General features: G+C 34.6%; 1 protein-coding gene across 2 annotated transcripts in view; it reads right to left on the reverse strand.

Annotated features, from left to right (window-relative positions):
- Positions 1-23351, reverse strand: part of LOC123311280 (D(2) dopamine receptor A) — a 284840-nt gene that overhangs the window by 238718 nt on the left and 22771 nt on the right. For both annotated transcript variants that reach the window (XM_044895162.1, XM_044895163.1), the window contains exon 2: positions 5830-6145. In XM_044895162.1, coding sequence (XP_044751097.1) covers positions 5830-6133 — 304 coding nt within the window. In that variant the 5' untranslated portion in view covers positions 6134-6145. The remainder of the gene's footprint in view (positions 1-5829; positions 6146-23351) is intronic.

The following is a 23351-nucleotide window of genomic DNA, read 5'->3' on the forward strand; positions in this document are numbered from 1 at the left end:
GAATGGTCTTAACACTATTGACGAGGCCAGCCATTACTTATTACTTTCTAAGTATATTATTATAGATCATGCTTAGGTGTTGTACATCTTCTCTATGATTGACGGTATAATTTCTTTTTATGTGTATCATCTCGCTTATATTACGTCTATAACCAACCTCTTCTCTATCAAGAATTTTTACATCTTCAAAATTAAATTTATGGCCCGTAGTCATTTGATGTAAAGTTAAAGCAGTTTTGTTAAAATTTGCAATATTTTCACTATCATATTTATGTTGTTTCATCCTATCGCGTAAATACTGTTTTGTTTGGCCAATGTAACACTTGTTACAATTAGCACAGGGTATCTTATATACTACTCCTGATTCTAAATTATAAGGTGTTTTGAATTTCAAATTTGTGAAAAATCTCTTTGTGGTGAATAAGTTGTAAAAGGCACACTTGACATTCAACTCCTTAAATATTTTATTTATTCTGTGAGAAAGACCAGGTAAGTACGGAAACCTAAAGTAGGAAGAAATAGACGGGTTAGAAGGAACATTAACTATATGACTTCGGTTGGACGTGTGTTTATTTATTATTCTTTTGACTAAGTATGTAGGATAGTTATTCTGCTTCAAAATATTTTCAACTTTATCTAAGTTCTTCCTATGAAACTTTTTGTTGCTCAGTTTTAAAGCTCTTTTAATTAAATTCTCCATTATATTAGTTTTTTGTTGCATGCTATGACTGCTGTAAAAATTTATGCATCTGTTAGTGCTTATTGCTTTAGTGTACCAGTCAGTAATAATACTAGAGTTTTCTCTAATTATCAACAAATCCAAAAAAGGCAAACTGTTATCTTTCTCCACTTCAATCGTGAATTGTATCTTTTGATGGTAAGAGTTGAAAACATCTAAAATGTACTGTATTTTGTCATATGGTACCAACAATAATGTATCATCTACAAAGAACTTAATGAGCGGGATATAAAATTTAAGTGTTTCAACAACATAACAAAAGATTTTTTCCATAATCAAGTTAGCAAATGATGGGCTTGCCGGTGCACCCATAGCCGTGCCATCCAATTGTATATAAAATTTTCCTTCATAAACAAAATAACCACCATCAAAACAAAGATCAACCAATTCCAAAAATTTTTCCCTAGTAAGATCCGTATAGCAGCTGATAAATCTCCATCTTTTCTTAATGATACTAACAACAAGTTCTCTTGGGATGCTTGTAAACAAGGATATAACATCTAACGATATAAGCACGTATCCTAGTGGTACTTTTATATCTGACAAAATTGTGGTCAATGAAAATGAATCTTTCTTCATTGACCACAATTTTGTCAGATATAATATTAAGTTCTTTGTAGATGATACATTATTGTTGGTACCATATGACAAAATACAGTACATTTTAGATGTTTTCAACTCTTACCATCAAAAGATACAATTCACGATTGAAGTGGAGAAAGATAACAGTTTGCCTTTTTTGGATTTGTTGATAATTAGAGAAAACTCTAGTATTATTACTCTCTCGTAACTAGGTAATTTATTTTCATGTTATGTCATATTGTGTGTCTTATAGTATACTTTTTGTATTTATTTACAGCCTTGAAAAAGAAACGATTTGTTTCGAAACGTCGGCATTGTTACACAGTAAACAATAGATAATAAACAGTGTCCAACACTCCCAATATATTCTTTCTTTCCTAATTCTAATACAATGGATGATAACCAAGTTACTATTATTTTTTTAGGTTCTCTCGGGAAGGTTTTGAACGAAACAAGACACATTAAATGGAAGAAAAATTCAGGATTTCACCGAATCTTATGTGAAAGGAGAGAAATGAACAATTTTCAAAATACTGAAATGCTGATAAATGATTTAATACTTGGTATTTCCACCCCTTGCGTTAATTACCGGCAACGACGGTTCATACTCAAAATGAGTGATCTTAAAATGTTCTGATCTAATCCTTCCCAGATTTCTCCAAGTTGGATTCCTAAGTCATTAAGAGTAGCTGGATGATTTTCTGAACTTCTCAGCCTTCTATTGAGGTTGTCCCAAACCTGCTCAATCGGATTGAGATCTGGACTTCTTGCTGGCCATTCCATTCGAGAGACTTCAACCTCTTCAAGGTACTCCTGAACGATGCGCGCACGATGGGGTCTGGCATTATCGTCCATAAAAATGAAATTTTCACCAATGTATGGGGCAAATGGCACTACATGCTCTTCAAGAATGTTCCTTATATACTTATCAGCATTCATAGCTCTATTATCAACGACCACTAGGTCTGTGCGAGCAGTCAAAGATATTCCACCCCATACCATAATCGATTCTCCCCCGAAACCAGTAGTATTCAGGAAATTGCACTGAGCATATCTCTCATGTGGACGTCTGTATACAAGGAAACGTCGCGTCGATCACAATGGTAGAGGCAGAATCTATACTCACCTGTGAAGAGAACTCTTTCCCAATCGGCCTCGTCCCAATGGATATGCTCTCTCGCAAAATCCAAACGCGCCCTTCGATGGGCTGGGGTAAGAGCTGGGCCTCTTGCCGAGGCCTTAAATCATATTCTCTGAGGCGATTTTTTATTGTCTGAGTGCTAATTTGCACCTCATGAGTTTGCTCAACCTAATATGAAGGAGGCGAGCGGTTGCAAACCGTTGTCTCAACGAAGAAACTCTCAAGTAACGTTCTTGAATTATTGTTACCCGTGGTCTACCCTGTCCTTGTCTTCGGACATTCATACCTCTCTCCCTGAATCGCTGTAACATTCTGGACACACTTGTATGGGAAACTCCAAACTTTTCTGCAATTCTTGTGTATGTCCACCCTTCTTCTCGCAAAACCACCGCTTGGGCACATTGCTCTTGGGTCAAATTGCGTGTTTCGCGTTGCATAGCGATCGAGTGTAGAAAATCAAACGAAAGAAAAACTATTGATCACTAGAATTGATCGAGAACAACTGATTTTAGAATGGAGCCATTCAAAATCTGATAATATCATCTTTTTTTATTCCTGCTGGGAAAAAACATCTGTATTGAAACCGTTGAAAGTGGATAACATATGCATGCATAATTCTGATACAAATAATTATCATTGAGAACATCTTCAGTTGTAGAATAAATTTGAGATTTCCATAATGTGCGTTAATTTTTTTGCGCAGTGTATATGTAGAATATGAATATTGCAGTGCCCATAAATGTTCATTATGGTTGATACCGTTGTTGATACCATCCCTAGAGAAACAATCGTCAATCGTCGTCATACCACATGATAAGCGAAAGAAATCTATTATTTCGTGACAAATGAAGATTAGTATCTAATATTCGAAGGGTTGCCATGCCAAGGTTAGTTTGTGTTACGTTTTCTTAATTTTCTACATTCACAGTTGGCCGAAAGGCTTTCTTTCCAAAGAAAGCTTCAGCAGAATTGCCTATTTCTGGAAGTCTTCAGTATATTGCACTGAATATGATGTGAGTAGGTTGGTATCTGTTTGGATTACTTCGGTATTCTCGAGTTTTCCTTCTTTGGTTTCCATTAGAATACACATATTCAAATAGAATATCTGCATATTCCCGAGTCTTGAAAGAATCCATTGACAGTCAAAACGTACAGCAACGGTATCAAATTAATGAATGAAAATAGTTATTTTCCTATCAAGTGCGGAAAGTGATACTTGCCCGCACGAAACTGCCGTTGCCCGAACGATGCGAAGCAGAGTTCGGGTAAGCAGTTGAGTGCGGGCAAGACACTTTCCGCAAGAGTTAGGAACAATATTTTTTCTACAAGCGCTTGAAATATATAAATATATCAATTGCACGATACAGATCATATCTCATTTGATTAATTCATATAAAATGACGTAATTCTGCATGTCGTTACCATGGGTTACTCATCGTTGACGTTCGGTGCATAGAGACATGATAGAATTTAATTTATTCTATAAGATTTGCGTGCGGGAAAAACCCCTGCTAATCCATTCCCGCACGCAAATGCGTGCGGGAAAGAAATAGCAGGCGTTTTTCCCGCACGTTTTGGAAAAGTGACTCTTTGCAACTTGAAATGCGTGCGGGAAAAAGGTTGAACGCGCACGCTTGTAGAAAAATAAAATTTCACCAGTTATTATTTCAACCGGTATTTTCGATTGACTGCTTACTTCATACAAACAAGGAAATATTTATTTTCAATTTCTTGTAACTTCTGAAGGAAAACGAATCGAACCTGCATTCATAGAAACGAAATGTATTTCACTCTGAGATTCAAATGATGAAAAGCGTCCTTTAAAAATTATTATTCCACTGTTGAAACCTCTAGAATTAGTAAACAGATCAAAATAACTTTTCTTCCTGAAATTTTGACAACCTGATTGAAAAAAACGAATCATGAAATCTATTCATCCTCCTTCCTGAATTTTTGTCCGAAACTATTGGAAGTAGCTCGATAAAATTTGGCATATGAATCAAATAACATCTGTCCTCTTGAGTATTATCAACAAAATTTGCGGAAAATGAAGGTTGAAATTGTAAAATGAAAAAAAAATCATAACTGGTAATCTGTTGTCGCAGTTACAGTACTACTATAGGTATAAATATTCACAGCATGGGACTGTTGAATTGATTTACAATAATAAAAATCAAAATTTTATTTTGAAAATTTATGTAGGTATAACAAGCTTGGAAACTGCTGATAGATTTTTTTTAATTAGAAATAATCAATTGAACTCAAAAATAAGACTAAAACTTGTAATTTGTAGAAATTGCTCTCGTTTAAAATGACCTGTAAGAACTTAGAGGAAATTTTTTAAAACAATGATGCCTAACAACACAACTAATACTTATCCAAAGTAGGATATCAAAGACTAGGACAGACTCGTTTATCATCCTTTATCATAAATTGAAGATCTTCGGCGTTATTGTCCTTCTAATTCAGTAATTTTCCTATTATATGGTGTACAGATCCTGGAAGAGAAAACCGATGAGATGTTTTCAAAAGGACGCAATTTTTACTGAGATATGTAAAGGAAATTTCGAATATTTCGAAGAATTTTATTTCTGAATTCGCAGCTTCTTTAACATGTATTCCTTCTCTTCATTTATGTCTGAAAAAGAATAGATTGAAGAAAGTTCTTGTTTATGTAAAATTTTATTTTATTGTATATAAATATAAAATTAAAAGCAAAAAAACTATAACAACATAAAATAAGAAATGCCCTAGTGTATGAAGTATGAATAGAAACATTTTAAATGCGGATTCATCTGCAAATGCGGATTCATCTGCTCTGAATTTAATTATCTCTCCATTATTTCAGATATGTACCTTTCTAGGTTATATTTATATATTTTTGTTGAAACAAACTATTGGAGATCTGTTGTGGCTAGATATTAAGCTGCGTCTAGAAGGCCTGCTTCGATGTCAATTAATAACTCTTGTCTGAGTGTTGCTCTATCGACAGCCTTCAATGTATGAAAGAATTATACGAATATAACTGACATACCTATGAAGCTACGCTCACAGAAAACGATTTACTTTATGGCTACGCTCTGCGGATACAAAGACGAATGGTTATTTTGAAAGTTGGTTAATACATAACTGTACAATAAAATAATAATGAAAATAAAGTGATGTCATTTAGATTCGTCTTTCATGTATATACGCCTACTTCGATCAAAACAAAGAACTCTCATCCAACATTCGGAATTCCTTCTACGAATATTGAATTCGTGTTAATATTATATTCTTCAACTAAATCCTATGATTTTGTCCCATTTCTGACTGACCAACACATAGAATATGACTTATGACTAACACAAAACTACAAGTATCTCACCTCGTACAAGTGTGAGAATTCCTAACGGCATGACCAATATAGCTACCATCAGATCGGTGATGGCCAATGACATCAAGAAGTAGTTGGTGACATTCTGGAGTCTCCTCTCCCAGCAAATGGCCAAACACACGAGTATATTTCCTGCTGCTGTACCTGCTGCAAGAATTAATGCTGACAGAGCCCACCAGTTGTTTTGATCTTCGTCCTCTAAGGCGGTTCTGTTTGTTGAATTGATTGGAGGTTGCTTCCTAGTCACATTGTACAGTAAAATAGTCGCCGTATGGAAGACTTTGCCCTCCGACATCTTAGGCCAAACCTGAAACGATAGGAAGATTGTATATCGAATCGAATCAGAATCAAATGATAGATCGGAAACCTTTTGTTGCTAAGACAATTTGTATAATAACATGGATAATATGTAAGTATTAAAAAACATAGCTTCAAAATTTTGAGAACACTTTTCAAGGTACGTGAATTTGTTTCAGTTACCAATTTGCCTGCATCACATTTGAGGAAATCACCAATGATATTCTGCATTTCGCTTTTTCTTCAAACTTTGTGTCGTTAGTATTTATTTGCTTTAGTACTTTCCACATTGAGAAATCGACCTCCGATACTATTAATTGGTTAACCTACTCCAATAGTATTAGATTTGAATTATCAATATGGTCTTGCATTGATCAGATTATAAAGGTCCATTTATATCTACAGACATTATCGCAAAGTGTTTCCACAAACTCTAACAATAGTTTGTATTGACTCATTTAAATCTGCCGTACATATTCAGGAGCCTGATATAGTTACCTACCTGTCAATTGTGAAGGTCCAAACAGAACACATAGAGAGGAATATTATTGAATGAACTCTATGTAAATAACACACACAGTCGACAAAATGCCTGGAAATCCTATTTATCCACCTTATCAAGAATATATATATTGAGGGTACTAGATGATGAATCTTCACTAGTTAACATTGCAGGTCAAGGGATAATAATACTTTCAGAACTAAAAGCATAGTCTTGGTAATCAACTCATCATCTAAATATGGAGCATATTCAAGCAAGAACAGTACTAAAGAAAACGTGTGAGAAGCTTGGTAGAAAACACTTCCTTAGAAATACATTTTAAATGAATGAATTTATTGGACATTCTACCTGACAACCATCATCAAGTCAACAATGCACATCATAAGTCAATTACCAAACTGGAAAAACGAACTCATCTACCATTCACGAAATCTCTCAATAAGAATGATAAAGTCGAGAACGTCATAAATTGTTCTGATACACAGCGGTTGATATATTATGATGCATTTAGGGTAAACTCCAAAAAACTGCAAGTACTGTTCAGATGGTTATGAATGGTGGAGCTTTACCTACTTCTTGATATAATCTCATATGAATTATATAGAACTGAAGTAAATCCATTAAAAGAACCAAGATTGATAACTGAGGTACAATATAAGGCACTGGAGGTCATTACAGATCTCACAACTCTTCATCTGGTGATAGATAGATTAGCTCATGAGGCCATTCTTATAATATCCAGGGATGGTACAAGTGATGAGACAAGTAGAAACCAGAGAGCCTTTCTGACTGAGTACATCCAATTGGCGAATCTTTCCCAGTGGAGTCAGTACGAGACGACAAACGACAAAGAATACATTCGCTACGATGCTGAGCAGAAAGAAATATTGGAAAAGGAATCTCCTCCCCACACCAAATCCTTTAAAAAATATTATTGAATGGTACAGTTGGTTGAGTTGGTTCGAAAAACCAACGACAGAGTTACACGATCAGAGGAGTATTTAAGCAGAAATATTTGCTTTTGAAAGATAAGTGGACCTGAAAAAAACTATTATTCTGACTGTCTCAGGCTGCGATCAAATCATCGAGCACTCTTGTCATCGATTTTAAGATGGTATGGGAGTACCAATAAAAACTCAACGATAAGGGCAAGAATAGCAAGGTCTATTTAGTCCTATTCATTCTCTTTGATTGCCGGTCATGCGATTTATTTCGTACTTCGATGGGGCTACTGGACATCAACAAAATGTTCTTTGATTCATTTGGTCAGCATCGTTGGTTGAGTTATGCGACATATATTCAAAATATTACACGCGTTCCGATCTCCTGTAGGTACTCCTGTACTCCTATAGAGATTAAACTTACAACAAAATCTCATCTTTCAGATTTCTGGGTGTTTCAAATAAGTCAACAATCATTTATAAGTAGTGTAAATAACACTTCTAATGTCACTGAGTATAGTCTTTCGACTAAATGACTAACAGCCTCAAAAAAGGGAGATTTATAATTTCTGTTAACAACAGTGTGTAGCTCAGAAGTTTTCTCATTCTAGGGATCCAGGAAAATATTTAAATGAATTATTCCGAGACACGCAAACCTGTCCACAATGTCCTTCACCCTCACAAAGAGTAAAAATCTTCTCATTTTCTACTCAAAAGGGAATGACCGGAATATAATTCATATTTCAGAATTCCAGTGATCACAACACAGTAATTCCATTAACCACTCTCCTGTTGAAAGAAATAATGAGGTTTTTCAATCGTTCCAAAAGCTCATGAATATTGAAATAGAATACTACGATTGTAGAATTTATCGTTGTCATTTCGAAATATTCACATCATCAAAGGCATTGATGATCATAATTGAAAAGAACTCATTTCATTCACTTAATAGGTATCTGATAAAATTTCAATCGAGAAATTAAAAATTGTTCTCTAGAAAAAATATCTATAGTACCTAATTCATAATGAAAACTATCTTTTTCCGAAACAATTTATAATACAGGATCGTTATAAATTATTGTAACATCGGAGTTGGTTCTGAATTACTCTGTTTTTATTCTAACTAAAGCTGAAAAGTTTCAAACTGAATTTCATCTTCTACTTGAATGTTGTAGTCGACGACCATGTGATAGGTTTCTCTATGATGTTTTCATATTGAACCACAGCATCTATGCTGTTCATAATAAAATAGACAAAATATAGCTTTTAACTACGCGCCATCGTGTGTTGATATTCAGATGAATATTGATATTATTTCTTTCTTTGAAGAGTATTTCTGGCTACATGTATTCTTATTTCGATATCTCTATCGGGATCCCAATTATCATTCATCCAGAATCCTAGATATGTAAAAATACAAGGAGTCCTTATATCAATGGATTAAATGGTAACTATAGATAAGCACTGTCGTGAAATTCAGTGAAAAATTGCAAACTAAATTAAATAACTTTCAAGTTTGATCAGCTTCAGGGTGTAAAAAAATGTAGGACGCCCCTGATAGCCATCATCTTGAAAGTTCAGTTATTGCAGATTCCAAAAAGTTATCATTAGTTTTTCATTCTCTGACTACTTGATTACCAAATGCTGATTATGCACTTTGATATTGATATATTGATTATATGGTCAGAACTCTTTACTAAGCGTTTTTATTTTTTTGGGAAGGAGCTGTGGGTCAAAACTTTCTGTCAGAAGCTTCATATGCGTACTGTTGTTATATTATCTGTAACATCTCAAGCTCCCTTTTGGATATACAATGCCCCTATGAATTCCAAACACATTATTACGATCATATGGATTATACTCGAACATTTACCAATTACCAATACCTAATAGAAGCAATTATTTGGGTAAATTGGTACATTACATTGGGTACATAGGCGCCGGAACTACTTAGGGGAGCTCTGGAGATATCGTCCACCTCGACGAAATCAACATAAAATAGCAAGATTATGACCTATAGGTAAACGGTGAGTCTGACTCGTACAAATTTTGTAACAGTAGATTCTTTAAGTCAAAAGAAACACTTTTTCCCAGCTATTTATTCCGAATCAGCTCGGTTTAAAAGATACAGGCTGTTGAAAATACATACAAAATTTATTTTTAGTTCTCACAAACGGTTTTATCGAATGGAATGAATTTCTCAATATAGCTTTTCATTTATTTGATTAATCTTTTTCGAACATAAGATAGCACTCACTTCTTCCACTCTTCTCAATATGACCAAACCATTACGTAGCATAAAAATACAAAAATTCAAAGAACCTAACTTTGAAACTAAGTTGGATGCCATCTAATGAATATTTGAACGTTTTGTGAAATAAAAGTATTTCTCATATTTCCTCGTATAATGCTCCGTTTTCGAGTAATTTTATGTTCAAAAATGAAAAAAAAAGCGGGAAATTTGAAAAATTGGATACTTTAGCCGAATGAAACTCTTTTTGAAAGGTCCACACATGTGCAGTGTCACAGATTTAGCTAGTTATTCTGAAGGCAATTTTGTTTTTCCGGAGGATGGCACCAGTCCATTATGAAAATTTAAAATGGCTATATCGAATTGAAAAAAATTGTATAGGAGAAAAAAAAATTTTTTTACCTCAAGAACCTACCGTTAAAATATTTGTACTAGTCAAAGACTCACCCTGTATACAGAGTGTTCCAAATTAAGTCGGCACCATTGCCAACTCCGTTATTATTGATGCTATGAATTGGGTTAAATGGACAACTATGGCCTTCTCGATTCCGAAAACAAACAAAAAATTGACAGCTGCGTTTTAATAATATTTCATAAAATGATATTTTTTTAAATAGTATAAGTAATTTCTTTACTTTGGCGAATGAAAGCTCCTGATTGTTCAAACATCCAAAAAAATATTTTCAGTCGTACCAAAATTGGGTGTGGGTGTGGACAACAATGAGGTTTTATTCGCCAATACAGAAATACATTTTCGTACTAGTGAATGAAATGAATATTTCTACATAAGTCGCTCATTTTCAACTTTAGGAAGAAGGGTGATATGAGCTTTGTTATTGAGAATGTTATTACGAATCAAAATGCCTGATGAAACATAGGGTGGTTTCATTTAAAAAAATATCATTTCATGAAATATTTCCAATACGTGACTGGCAATTTTGTTTTTGTTTTCGGTATAGAGAAGGCCATTAAAAATGCTACTATTTGGCCCATTCAACCGAATTTGTAGCATCAATAATGACGGAAACAATGGTGCCGACTTAATTTGGAACAACCCGTATACAGGATATTAAAAAACAATGTTTTAATATTTTTGGAGATGATTAAAGAACTCAAAATAAGTAAAAAATTTATGTGAACACAGGACCGTTTTGGGGATATAAGCGATTTTCGGTTTTCAAATTTACTACTATAGTCCAAGATCCCAGAGCAACCAGACATAACTTATTTTCACACAGATTAAACATTAGGATCTCAGTAGAGTCTCATGTGCTTTGAATACCTGCGAAATTGTGGAGCTTGCCTAGTGATACCTGGGCAGATACCAGGTGGCAAAGGTGACCAAAAATAAGTGTAACTCAACTTATTTTCACATGGCTGATTTTTATATATGTTAAGAAGAATATTATTTTGTAGGCTGAAGGACTTGGGTCTATAGCCATTAAAGAACAGTTATTATTATTATTATTACTTTGAAGTTATATTATAAGTGACAGACACTAAAGGCCAAAACTCTTGCCAGACGCTTTGAAGCTGCGCAAAAAATAAATGAACTGTACTGATTTTCTTCTCGATCTTATGATAAAGGCATCCTAAACTCTTATTTTCCATAAAATAATTGGATTAACCAAAATTTCGATTATCCGAAATCTTTTTGGTCCACATTATTTCGGATAATCGATACTGTACTGTATTGCAATCGATTGCTGCAAAATCTGGCATCATCTACGAAAATATAAAAGAATTATTCTTTTAATAAGAATTCGAAAGAAAATACTACCCCATTGTATTTGAATTAACAAGGGACTATGAATGCAGTCAGTTTATTGTGTATAAGTATGTGCTGTGCATGTGCAAGAGTTATACTCTTGTGTATGTGCCATGTACGAGCAATGTATAGTATACAGGAAAGAGACTCCAAACGGATTGTGAAAGGGAACCGAGTTACCACAGAATCACTCACTCTGAAATGCATGCCTAGTGCTATCGCGCGCAGATTTACATTTAGTGATTTACATTTACATTTAGTGATCTAGTGGTGATATGAACCCTTTTCATATTACAAAACAAACAAGTAGTCGAGAAGCATAAACTTGGAATGTGAAACGAATTCATATTGGTGTACTGAATAAAATCACAATAAGGGAGATTTCTGTGCAACCCATATTCATTATTCATTTCGTAATGGACTCGTATGAATTCAGCTCAGCTGTGAATGAACTGACACCAATGTTCATTAGTTGGAGGATAAATGTTTGGAGGTACAATCGCAAATGTTGTTTAATATTTATGGTTGTTTTCCACTTTCATTGAAAACATGATATTTATGAATGGTCCCCCGTCGGGTTGAGAATTTGGCGTTAAGCATACAGTGTGGTCCAACGAAAACTTAACACCTCGATTTTCCGGCTTTGAAATGAAAATGTGAACAATCGCTCGGACCATCAATTTATTATTCGAGGGGGAACAACTTTTCCGCTCTTTGCATCCCCCTAACGAGAGTGAGTATAACCCCTTGATTTTGAATTTTGCGATTTGCGATACCTCATGTTGAAGATCTTATCGAGTACCTACTATCCGATACTGGAATGTCGCTTCAAAATTTCCATCGCTAAGAAAATGACAAGTAGAATAGTGGAAATGGGCACCATTCAGTTCTATGCATTCTAGTTTTGCCGAAAACGTTCACGTATATTACTCAAGATTTGTGGTGTAATTTGACGGCTTTCATTAATGATCCGAGTTCGTCAATCATCCACTGACTCGGGCTGGGTAGAGTAAATCAAGGATTTCAGGTGAACCCCTAGAAATAAGTCCAGTGGAGCCAGATCAGGTGATCTGCCCTTCTTCTAATCCAGGCGTGTAGAAAATTTTCATCTAAAAACTGAGCCACCGGTTGAACGAAATGAGGTGGTGTGCCATCTTGTTGAAAAATGATCGTTTGTTGGTCTTCTTCATTCTCCAATACTTGCACGAGGCCTGGATAAAAAGCGTTCTCCATTAGATCTAAATAAATTTGGCCAGTGTGCTTCGGGTACAAAAAAGAGCCGATTTACATGAACACCCGCCCAAACATTTATTTTTTGAGAAATCTGAGTACGCACCTCACCAAATAATCTTGGAGTTTCATCTGACCAATACCCACAGTTATTCCGGTTTACAATGATGTTAAGGTAAAATGAACATTCATCCGAAAAACAGATGTACCTACTTTTAATTACCGTTAATCATATCACTGACCACTTCACAGAACTGTAAGCTATCAGGATCATCCTCAGCCCTCCTGAACCCACCATATCTAACAAAGATAGAATTGATTTAGTTTAAGGATTCTTATGATTGTTCTGCGTGAAACACCAGAAACATCGGACAATTTCCTAGTAATAAAGGTAGGATCCATTGCTACATGACCTAAGACAGCCACGTCCCACGCTTCCTCCATGCACGCTTCCTCCATGCACCCTCTTTTTGTTTCCGACTGAAACACTAGCGTCTTTGGCAACCAGTTGCACAGGCAACGTAAGTAGCAGATAGGTACATTTTTTCCAGGATGTCGTTCGTTAAATAAAGCCGCCGTTGTTAGCGCATAGTAGTTATATTGAAAAAATAATTTTATCATTTCCACCCTTTCTCCTACGGAATGAACAATTTTAATTCTACTACATATTTACAATCGCTTTGACACAATTGTAACATTCTTAAAAATTCAAGATAGACGTCTACTTTTTTGGACAAAAAATTAGAAACACAATTACTAAATACCTTTGAAATTTGTTGGATGCGAATAATATTCTCGAGATGATTTCCACATTGCTTCTTTCACTATTTCATTTTCGAGTGATATTGTGAAACGAAATTTCAGATAGTACTCAATACTATCTTCAAAATTAGTTATCGCAATACTTTGTGCTCACCACTATTGGGGGGTTGAAGTTACGGGGATGAAAAACGCGGAAAAGTAGTTCCCTTTCAAATCAGAAATTGACGTATCTGGGCGATTTTCCACATTTTCATTTCAAAGTCGGAAAATCGAGGTGTTAAGTTTTCGTTGGACCACTCTGTAAATCATACTGAAAATATGCAACATTAAATTTTATGAGAAAGAAATTCGGAAGTGGAATGAAATGAAATTACTTGCCAACTTGATCGGTTTCACAAAGCTTTCGAGAAATCAACGTTTGATTGATAAAAATGAGACATGTGAAAATAAGTTAAGTAACACTTATTTTTAGTTACTTTTTCCACCTGATATCTGCCCAGGTGTCACTAGGCAAGCTCCACGATTTCGCAGATATTCAAAACACATGAGACGCTACTGAGATTCTAAAGTTTCATCTGTGTGAAAATGAGTTATGTCTGATCGCTCTGGGATCTTACTCAATATAGTGTACAGGGTGGGCAAAATTCGTTGTCTACTGAGGGGATCTCGAGAACTATAAGAGCTAGAAGATGACGGATGACACATTTCCGAGCTCTTTTTCAGAGAAACAAAGAATGGTGCTTCGTTTTTGAGTTATTAGCAAAAAATGAATTTTTGGAATGAAAGTTCACATAACTTTTATGTCTTTGAAAGTACAGATCTGGAACTTGAAGCTTCTACAGGCACTTTTTTTCGTAGAATCCACTGACCTTATTTTTTCATTTCGAATCATTAGGTGAACTTTCGCTTTTTTTCAATGCACACTTTCATTATATTTGATATTTTTGAATTGTAACAAAAATTTTGTCACTAGATTCTACGTATAAAAGTGGTTCAAGTTTCAGATCTGTAACTTCAAAGACAAAAAGTTATAAGAACATTTCCAAATCGTCAAAATCTAATTTTTTGCTAATATCGTAAAAAGGAAAAATCGTAGAAGGCTACGGTTTTCGCCATTCTTCGTTTTATGTGAAAAAGAGCTCGAAAATGTGTCGTCCGACTTCATCTTCCTCTCATAGTTCTCGAGATACCCTCAGCAGGCAACGAATTTTGCTCACCTTGCACTTAACAACGATAGACTGAGTTTCAATTCATTTGGATCGTTAGGTTTTTAAATAAATATTGAGAAAGAAGATTTTCATTTTACTTCGACCTTGTTTACGTTTATTGTGCGACCGTTGACAGCGATCCTTCAGCGGACCAAGTTTTGTTTAGTTGAACATGTCCGAACCAGCATCATGGCTTTCACCCGGATCGTTCTACCCTAAATAATATTTTGTCACGGTGAATGATCGGACTAGGCCATTGAATAAATTCATTACTTGATCTAGGGCGACTCTTCTGTTACCTATTACCTATGTATGATACATGAATTGAAGCTTTTGGGAAATGAGTATCTCGATTTCGCCACCTTCGCCTGCTTTTTGAATAAAAAATTCAGAAATGAGCAAACGCTCGCATTCATTTAACTCACTTGTATAAATAACTATTATTTGTTATATTATAAGTTATCTGGTTAGTATGATTGATACTTGTCATAATATAGAGGACAGTTAAATAAAAGTCAAGTTCCTATATCATTTATTATCATAACATTATCAGCAACTAAATTGATCTATGCTGAACTTTTGGTTTGATTCCTTCAAGAATGGAAGTGAATCATTTTCAGAATGCAACCTTTTATCTTTATTATGATCTTATTCATATTCTAGTTTAAAAGAATCTGAAGTAATATTTATTTGCACACTATGATCTATTCGATATTGGATTAATCTCAAAGCGCTTCATTTGAAAAGCCACAAATGTTGATTAATTAGATTTAATTTTTGTTGTTTCTATTGAATCGAACGAAGGGCAAGCTTTTGTCAAGACCTCAACAAACTAGCACTTACATTCTATTTCTGTGAGCTATTTTTAGATGTGTCTTGTTACTCTTGACGTGAGCAACTGAACAAATGGCATATTTAACTCAACACACAAATTACGTGAAATAGGCTTCATCAAAAATTCATGATTCTCGAAATAATCCACAATCGAATAATTACTAAATATTTAATACAAGGCTATGGGGAGGAACACTCTTGGTCGTTGTGAAAATTATTCCCTTTTCGCTGCAATTGAAACGAATGTTAATTGTTCTGTGAAATAAATCAAATACTTCTCTGGGAAAACCAAAACCTCTCCAAAAATGCCGGAGAAACTCAAGAATTTTTGAACTAAACTGGCAGGAACTTTCAATTACTAAAAGGTCGCAGTTTAACAAAATTTTATTCACAGATCATAAATCGAGTGATGATGAAGTATCTGCCGGATTTCTTCTTGTTTTTGGACCATTCCATAAGGTGAGAATATTTTTCCATAGTTCGTGTTATATTCCTTATCGTTTTTGATAAGAATCCTAGAATGCGATAGAGTTCAAAAGGATTCTACGCTAGTTTGTGTTGCGATATTGTGATTGCTGCATCCTAGGAGTGTTCTAACTGAGGATTTTTCATAAATGAAATTGCATCCGATTTTGCTTTGGGAATCTCCATAACTTAGAAGAAGAAGGAAGTTCCTTATCGAACTAGTAGCAGTGCCTGCGAACCTGGGTTTTCAAGTATCTGGTATGTTTTAATAAATTTTTGGTATCAGTAATTCCAGCTTCGTCAAAACTAATTGGCCATCATCAGATATGAACTAGGTAAAGTCAGGAACATTGAACAAGATGAACTAAAATGTGAAGGCCAGATTTAAAGCAATGAAGTACCGATTTTTGATACAAATGAATTCCCCGTCAACGATGATCCAGTAGTTTTTTAGGGCACCTTATTTTTTACTACTTAAGACGCCAACAACAATTTTTTGGAACTCTAGGGTTTTCACTCTGAAACAAAATCTGCAAAATCATTAAAAAAATTGAAATAATTGATTTGCTCATGCGTCAATTCCTATGCAGCAATATTTGTAGTTTAATATATTGATGAAAAAACTCACAATCAAGTAGTAAAATTCGAATTCGCAGTAATAACTTAGATTGAGGAGAATTCGCCATTTTTGTCATGCAGGCCTCTCGGATACAAATCCTGTTACCTGCGGGGAATGAGTTTTTAACTTTTTTCCCAGAAACGAAGCCAGATACGAAAAAATTAAGGAGACAATGAATTTGAATTTTCAAACGCTTAATTCAAGATAAGGAATGGACATGGATTATTTAATTCAGAGGATATTGAAAGAAGCTTCTTGTTGCCGAAAATGAGCATGCCAAGTTATCCAAAAAACAGCAAAAATGTTTTTCAGCAATCTAAAAAAATCTGTTTTTCGTAAAATTATCGACATCCTCTATCTCGACAACGAATCAAGTAAAGACACATGATTATTGCAATGAAAAATTTCGTTTATTTTCCTGATAAATCAATTCTGAACGTTTGGTGGTTTAACCCTCGGTCACCCTGTATATGAGAAGTTATGAAAAGAATAGGGTCGAAAAAATTGTCCTGGAGAACCCTATATGAAAAATAAATTAAATGTTCAAATTTTCAAGAAGCACTAAACTCTAATTTCTTCAAACAACCAACCAAGTGTTAGTGTAGAAATATATCTAATTCTGCGATCATGAGTCATTGGTTAGCATAAAATTTCATACGGGTGACGGAACTAATAGCATGGTGAGTTTATGCAGAGTTACTAAGAATCGATATATAAGAAAGGGACCAATGGCAGATGGCATCATGTTTTGCATCCACCAATAAGATTGGTCTCTTTCTTAGATATAAATTTTTAGTAACTCTGCATAAACTAACCATTAGTTAGCGCCCCAGTTCATTTCAGGTTGAGAAATAATCAATATTTTGCCCTCTTCTTCATAAGTAATTTTGTACTTACTCAAATTATGAAACCTTATGTTGTCAGGAGATTCTGATGTGAGCTTTTATGAAAAGACGAAGGAAAAAACAGACTAAATAATGATTTGAAAAAATCATCCTCGCGTGCTAATTTGCTGATGAAGGATGAAGTCACTATAAAGATAAAACGAAGCTAGATCCAGCATGTTGTATGCTTTTTGGCCGGGAATTCAAGGTAAATAGCCTACAAAATAAGATATTGGAGATTTGATAGGGTTGCATGTCGCAAGACATAAAATGAACACAAGGTAATTATTCTTGAAACTTTCGATTTTATGATAAAAAGTTCTATCAATTTATCAGGATAAAGAGCCCGTTATCTAAAGGGAAAAGAGCGCTTATCGAATTTCTCCCTAATTTGAAATTCACAATTCACATAAATCATATTTTGTGTTGGACGTTCAGACATAGATTTCTTAATGGCATGTGGCCAACTGCCCTTCCTTTTCGATCATCAATTTTATGGTAAGACTTCGAAAATGTTCGTAGTTTTATCGTGAACAATGAGATTGCTTACACAACTTGAATCATCCATATTTGAATTGTTTTTTGAGGATTTCCATGTTAGTACAGTTGGCGCATTCTGCCTTCCCTTATTTATCTTATTTTGATTTGTCTTATTTACTCATTCAATGTTGTATGTTGTATATACTCTTCAATAGAAGAGTGCATATAAATACACTGCGCGAAAAAATTAACGCACATTATGGAAAACTCAAATTTATTCTACAACTGATCTTTGTCTGCTCGCACAGACCTTTTGGTCGTTGATAATGGAGCTATGAATGCTGATAAGTATATAAGGAACATTCTTGAAGAGCATGTAGTGCCATTTGCCCCATACATTGGTGAAAATTTCATTTTTATGGACGATAATGCCAGACCCCATCGTGCGCGCATCGTTCAGAAGTACCTTGAAGAGGTTGAAGTCTCTCGAATGGAATGGCCAGCAAGAAGTCCAGATCTCAATCCGATTGAGCAGGTTTGGGACAACCTCAATAGAAGGCTGAGAAGTACAGAAAATCATCCAGCTACTCTTAATGACTTAGGAATCCAACTCGGAGAAATCTGGGAAGGATTAGATCAGAACATTTTAAGATCACTCATTTTGAGTATGAACCGTCGTTGTCGAGCTGTAATTAAGGCAAGGGGTGGAAATACCAAGTATTAAATCACTTATCAGCATTTCAGTATTTTGAAAATTGTTCATTTCTCTTCTTTCACATAAGATTCGTTGAAATCCTGAATTTTTCTTACATTTAATGTGTCTTGTTTCGTTCAAAACCTTCCCGAGAGAACATGAAAAATAAGTTATATAGTCAATGTAGAGATAACTTTCAATAAAATTGAGATTTTCAGAATGTGCGTTAATTTTTTTGCGCAGTGTATATCCTCGATGCTTCAGTTTGTTCATTGTGGACATATTTCTGATTATTATTTTGTTATTTTTTGCTTTCAGCTTCTATTATATGATATGACTATGTGGAGTTGAATCTTATAAACATTTAATCTGGTATCAGTTGTTCACCTTGTTACCCGGATTCTACAAGACGAGCCAAAATTCAGAATCTACGCCTATACGAGTAGTTCCTATGACGGCTATATGCAGGCAGGTGGTCGAAAGGAATGGTGTCATATGTGACGAGAATGATGAGACCAAGGCTGGCCATAATATGAGTATAACAGACGAGAATTAATCGAAAACAGCCAAATCCAAAGTTTATGGAGTTAAACTAACTCTTTGACCAAGACAAAACGATTGAAATAAATCACTTGTGCACTGGCAACGTAGCATAGTGTTGATAACATAAAATGTCAGAAACCGCTCGGTTTTGTGCGAATTCCACGGTGGTTACTGTTGGCATCATAGACAATCTTGGCATGACTAATTTCATTTCATACTTTCCGAAAACAGGCCATAGAAAGTCAGTGAAAAGTAACGCACAATATTCATATTTTCAGTATCCACACTTTCGTAGAAAAAAGCTGACACAGATCAATTTTCATTCCACATGACGCAACGTTTTATGTATAATTGAAGAGTTTGTAATGCACCCACTATAAGAAGGGTCGAGGGTGGTTGAGTTTAAAAATGCCATCCCTAACTTTTTGTGCCAAAATGGATAGAAAATTTGTTGCTTAATAGGGTTCAATCACTGATTGGGATATTTCATCAAAATCTGTTCATTTCGGAGATGAAACGTTTATACTCATATTCTGCTCACACATTGTTCGCAACATAATCTATATTTTCTCCAAAAATATGAATACAACTTAAGGGGAAGTAGTACATAGATCAAGTGTTAAAAATTGAGCGAAGCCCCCCTCCGACCTCTCTCTAGTCTACGCTCCTGACCAGCTCCGGTGGCCACGTATGGTACCACGATTCTGCGGTGCGCTGGTTGAACGACGCAGCGGCCCCACTTTCGGTGTTTTTCAGAAGTGAAAAACCACACATTTACATATTTTCTCTAAAGATTCTCTTTGTTAGCTTCGTTGAATTAACTTCGCGCTGCTATCATTGTGATTTGTAACACCTCATTTTAAGTTCACCTCTTTTAGTTGTTCTCAATTTTTAAGTCTTCTCGCACAATCCTGGTGCTAAATTGTTCTTCTCATAAGGTAAAGTACACTCAGACTTCTCAAAATTATTAATTACTCCATTTTCATGATAATTTCACTCTGCTGAAATAAGTCCACGTGCAAGAGATTGTAGAATCTTGAAATAGATTCATAATCCTTGCTAGCACCGCTCAACTGAAACGTCCACTCAAGACAACTCGAACCATTGTCTTCTCAAAACTATATATTTCATAATTTATATAGATTTTCAGACTTCTCTAGATCTTCTCACATGAAAATGGGTATGTAGCACCAGGATTGAAACTTCTCAAGTCCATCTCAATAAAAATGATTACTGATTCATTGTCTGCTCATAATATTCCTTATTATTAGAATCAGTTTAATCATTTTTAAGACAACTCTTATGATCACCTCGTTATACATATGACTAATTCATGGTGTTGAGATTCAGATGAATGAATCCTCATCTTCTCCAGGGTGGACCCTGGATGTAGCTGTTTTCTTCAGAACAGGATGAACACCTCAACTTTCGTTAAGCGATCAGTGATAATGCTCGATACACCTCGACCTAGGCTCCACCCTGGAAAGTCTGCTCGAACACTCATGTCTACTCACTTGGTATGGTCTATACTCTTTATAATATGTACTCTCATTGTTTCTCTTCTATATTCATTCATCGGACTCAACATGCATGTTAGTTTTCTCAGCCTTCAGCACATCTCAAAATCTACGATTAGAGATTTATTCAACTCAGTACTCTCATGACTTCTCTTAATTTATCAATTGTTTCTTCTATTTTTCTGATGAACGTTCTAATCGTGCTTACTTGTAAGCAGTTCGTCTCTGTAAATGTTGAATTTATTGATAAATTTTTGCACTCTTCAAGATCATCTCACTGTATATGAATTCTATTATGTTCTTCTCAGATTAATTATGATTGTCCTTTTCATTTAATTAATTATTATTGAACTTCTCATTTAATTAGAATTTATTGCCCTTTTCATATTATTTTTAATATTCTAGTGCTTCTCAAATTCATTAATTCTGTGCTTCTCATTCAACTTGTGCTACTCTTGTTCTGCTCATACTTACATTAACATTATTGATCAACTCAAATTTAATGTATCGATTTCTCGTTGATGATCAGACTTAGACATTGCAGTTTCACCTCGGGCCTATTTCTCTGTACTCTCGTGTCTTCTCTTTAAAATTCAGTATTCTAACCTTCGCGTTTTCTGATAGAAAAAGGAGGCTCTCGCAATCAATTTTCAATTGATTGCCCTATCACTGTGTAACCGTTGTGTTGATATTGAATTTATTGAACTCCTCAACGTCTAAGTCTGACATCAAGTGACTTCTCATTTGAACTGCTCTGGACCATCTCTTGTTTTTTAATTGGATATTGTCTCTCTGAGTTTATAGATGTGGTTAATATTAGTTGCTTTTTACTGTATCAGCTTCATGCAGGTGACATATTCATTTTATGATTGTGAACGTTACTCAATAAATGTTTTTATACCATCTCCAACTCAATTATCTTTTAATACAGTCCACTACTCTTTAATTAAAAAATCATAACACCCTCGATTTTTTAACATCAAGACTATCGACATTGGTTGCTTTACGGATGCTACCCTAAATACGAAAATGTGTCACATCTTTGAGCAATAACCTGAATTACGTACTGAGTCAGTTGAAAAGTAGAAATTACCACGTGAGAGGTAATATTAGGAATATTGAATAATTTTCGGTTATTCCTGAATTTCAGCGTAATTTTGGCATATACATATAGCTATAAAAATCTTTGCAATATATAAAGAATCGAATCACCGATGTCACCCTGTCGGTATTTTTATCGAAATAAACAACAACAAGTTTTATTGACACTAAAGTTCAAGTTTCTTTTTCTCATAAAAAACCAACTAAATTGGAAAAAAGAGACGGGGTGACATCAAGACGTCCTTTTAAATTGAAAAAAAAATTAAGGCTTCACGTAAGAAATTGAGAGCGTAAATTAGAAACTAGTGAATGCCGTTTTTGACTGGAGATTCTTGAGGTATTACTTCCCCTTAAGTAAGTTTATCTGTTTTTTTAAATGCAGGTGTCCAGTTTGTTTTCGCGAGAAGAGAATTTCAGGTGAAAAAGATTCTTCATTTTGGTGTTTGTTATTTTAATTGCCGGTAATTAATTTAACTTCCCTTAAAAAAAATTATATTTTCGGTAACATCGACCACTTCTTAAGTGCATGTCATTGATCTCGAAATAAGTAAAAACCAGAAGAATTCGATTTCAATAACCTCATCCCTTTATCAAAAAAGGTTGTTTAAAAACCCCCATCAATGACAAAATTATCCTCAACAACACATTTCCAGCACAAAAGATAGTGTTATCATTTAAAAAACCCAACCTCCCTCCACCCCTTGTAGAGGGTGCATGATATCACTCATCATAGGCACATTATTTGCAAATTCCAGCTCAGATTTGGCATAAAATTAACCTTTTCGAAAATTTTTCTACAAAATAATAAACACCAAAGATGTGACTTATGTTCTTTATCGCAAGCAAAAGATTGAATGATAACTAAATATTTTCTTTTTCAGAATTCAATAATTTATATGCATACTGCTCATTATTCTCCCAATCTGAATAAATTGGGGGGAAATTGGGAAAATTTTCTTGTTCGAATTCGAAGTTCCAATATTGATCTTTATAAAACGAAAATAAAAATTAATGGACAAAATTCAATTTTCTTAGCTGACTCACAACGCACGATTTTCTCATGATAGCGGGATATTATTCAAAAATTTACATACTTACCAATGACTAACTGGAACTTCAGGATAAGAGGAAAGAAATTCCTTCGATAACTCATGAATTTATCTTCTGAAATTCATACATTCTCCGAAATTATAACATTTCCGGACTTCATATATGTACATATTGAAACTTATTCAGTTGAGCGTGATGAAACAATAGCTCGAATTATGGCAGAGGAATGAACAGATCAATATCTGACATGAAAGTTCAGGATCAAAATATACATTCAACTTATTCTGGCAGAGGAAAATTTAAAACGCCATATTTCAATCAGCTTTAGAGCATATTTTAATTCTGGTTGTGATACAATTAAAAATGG

This window comes from Coccinella septempunctata, chromosome 4 (assembly GCF_907165205.1).
Source record: "Coccinella septempunctata chromosome 4, icCocSept1.1, whole genome shotgun sequence".
NCBI classification, from domain to species: domain Eukaryota; kingdom Metazoa; phylum Arthropoda; class Insecta; order Coleoptera; family Coccinellidae; genus Coccinella; species Coccinella septempunctata.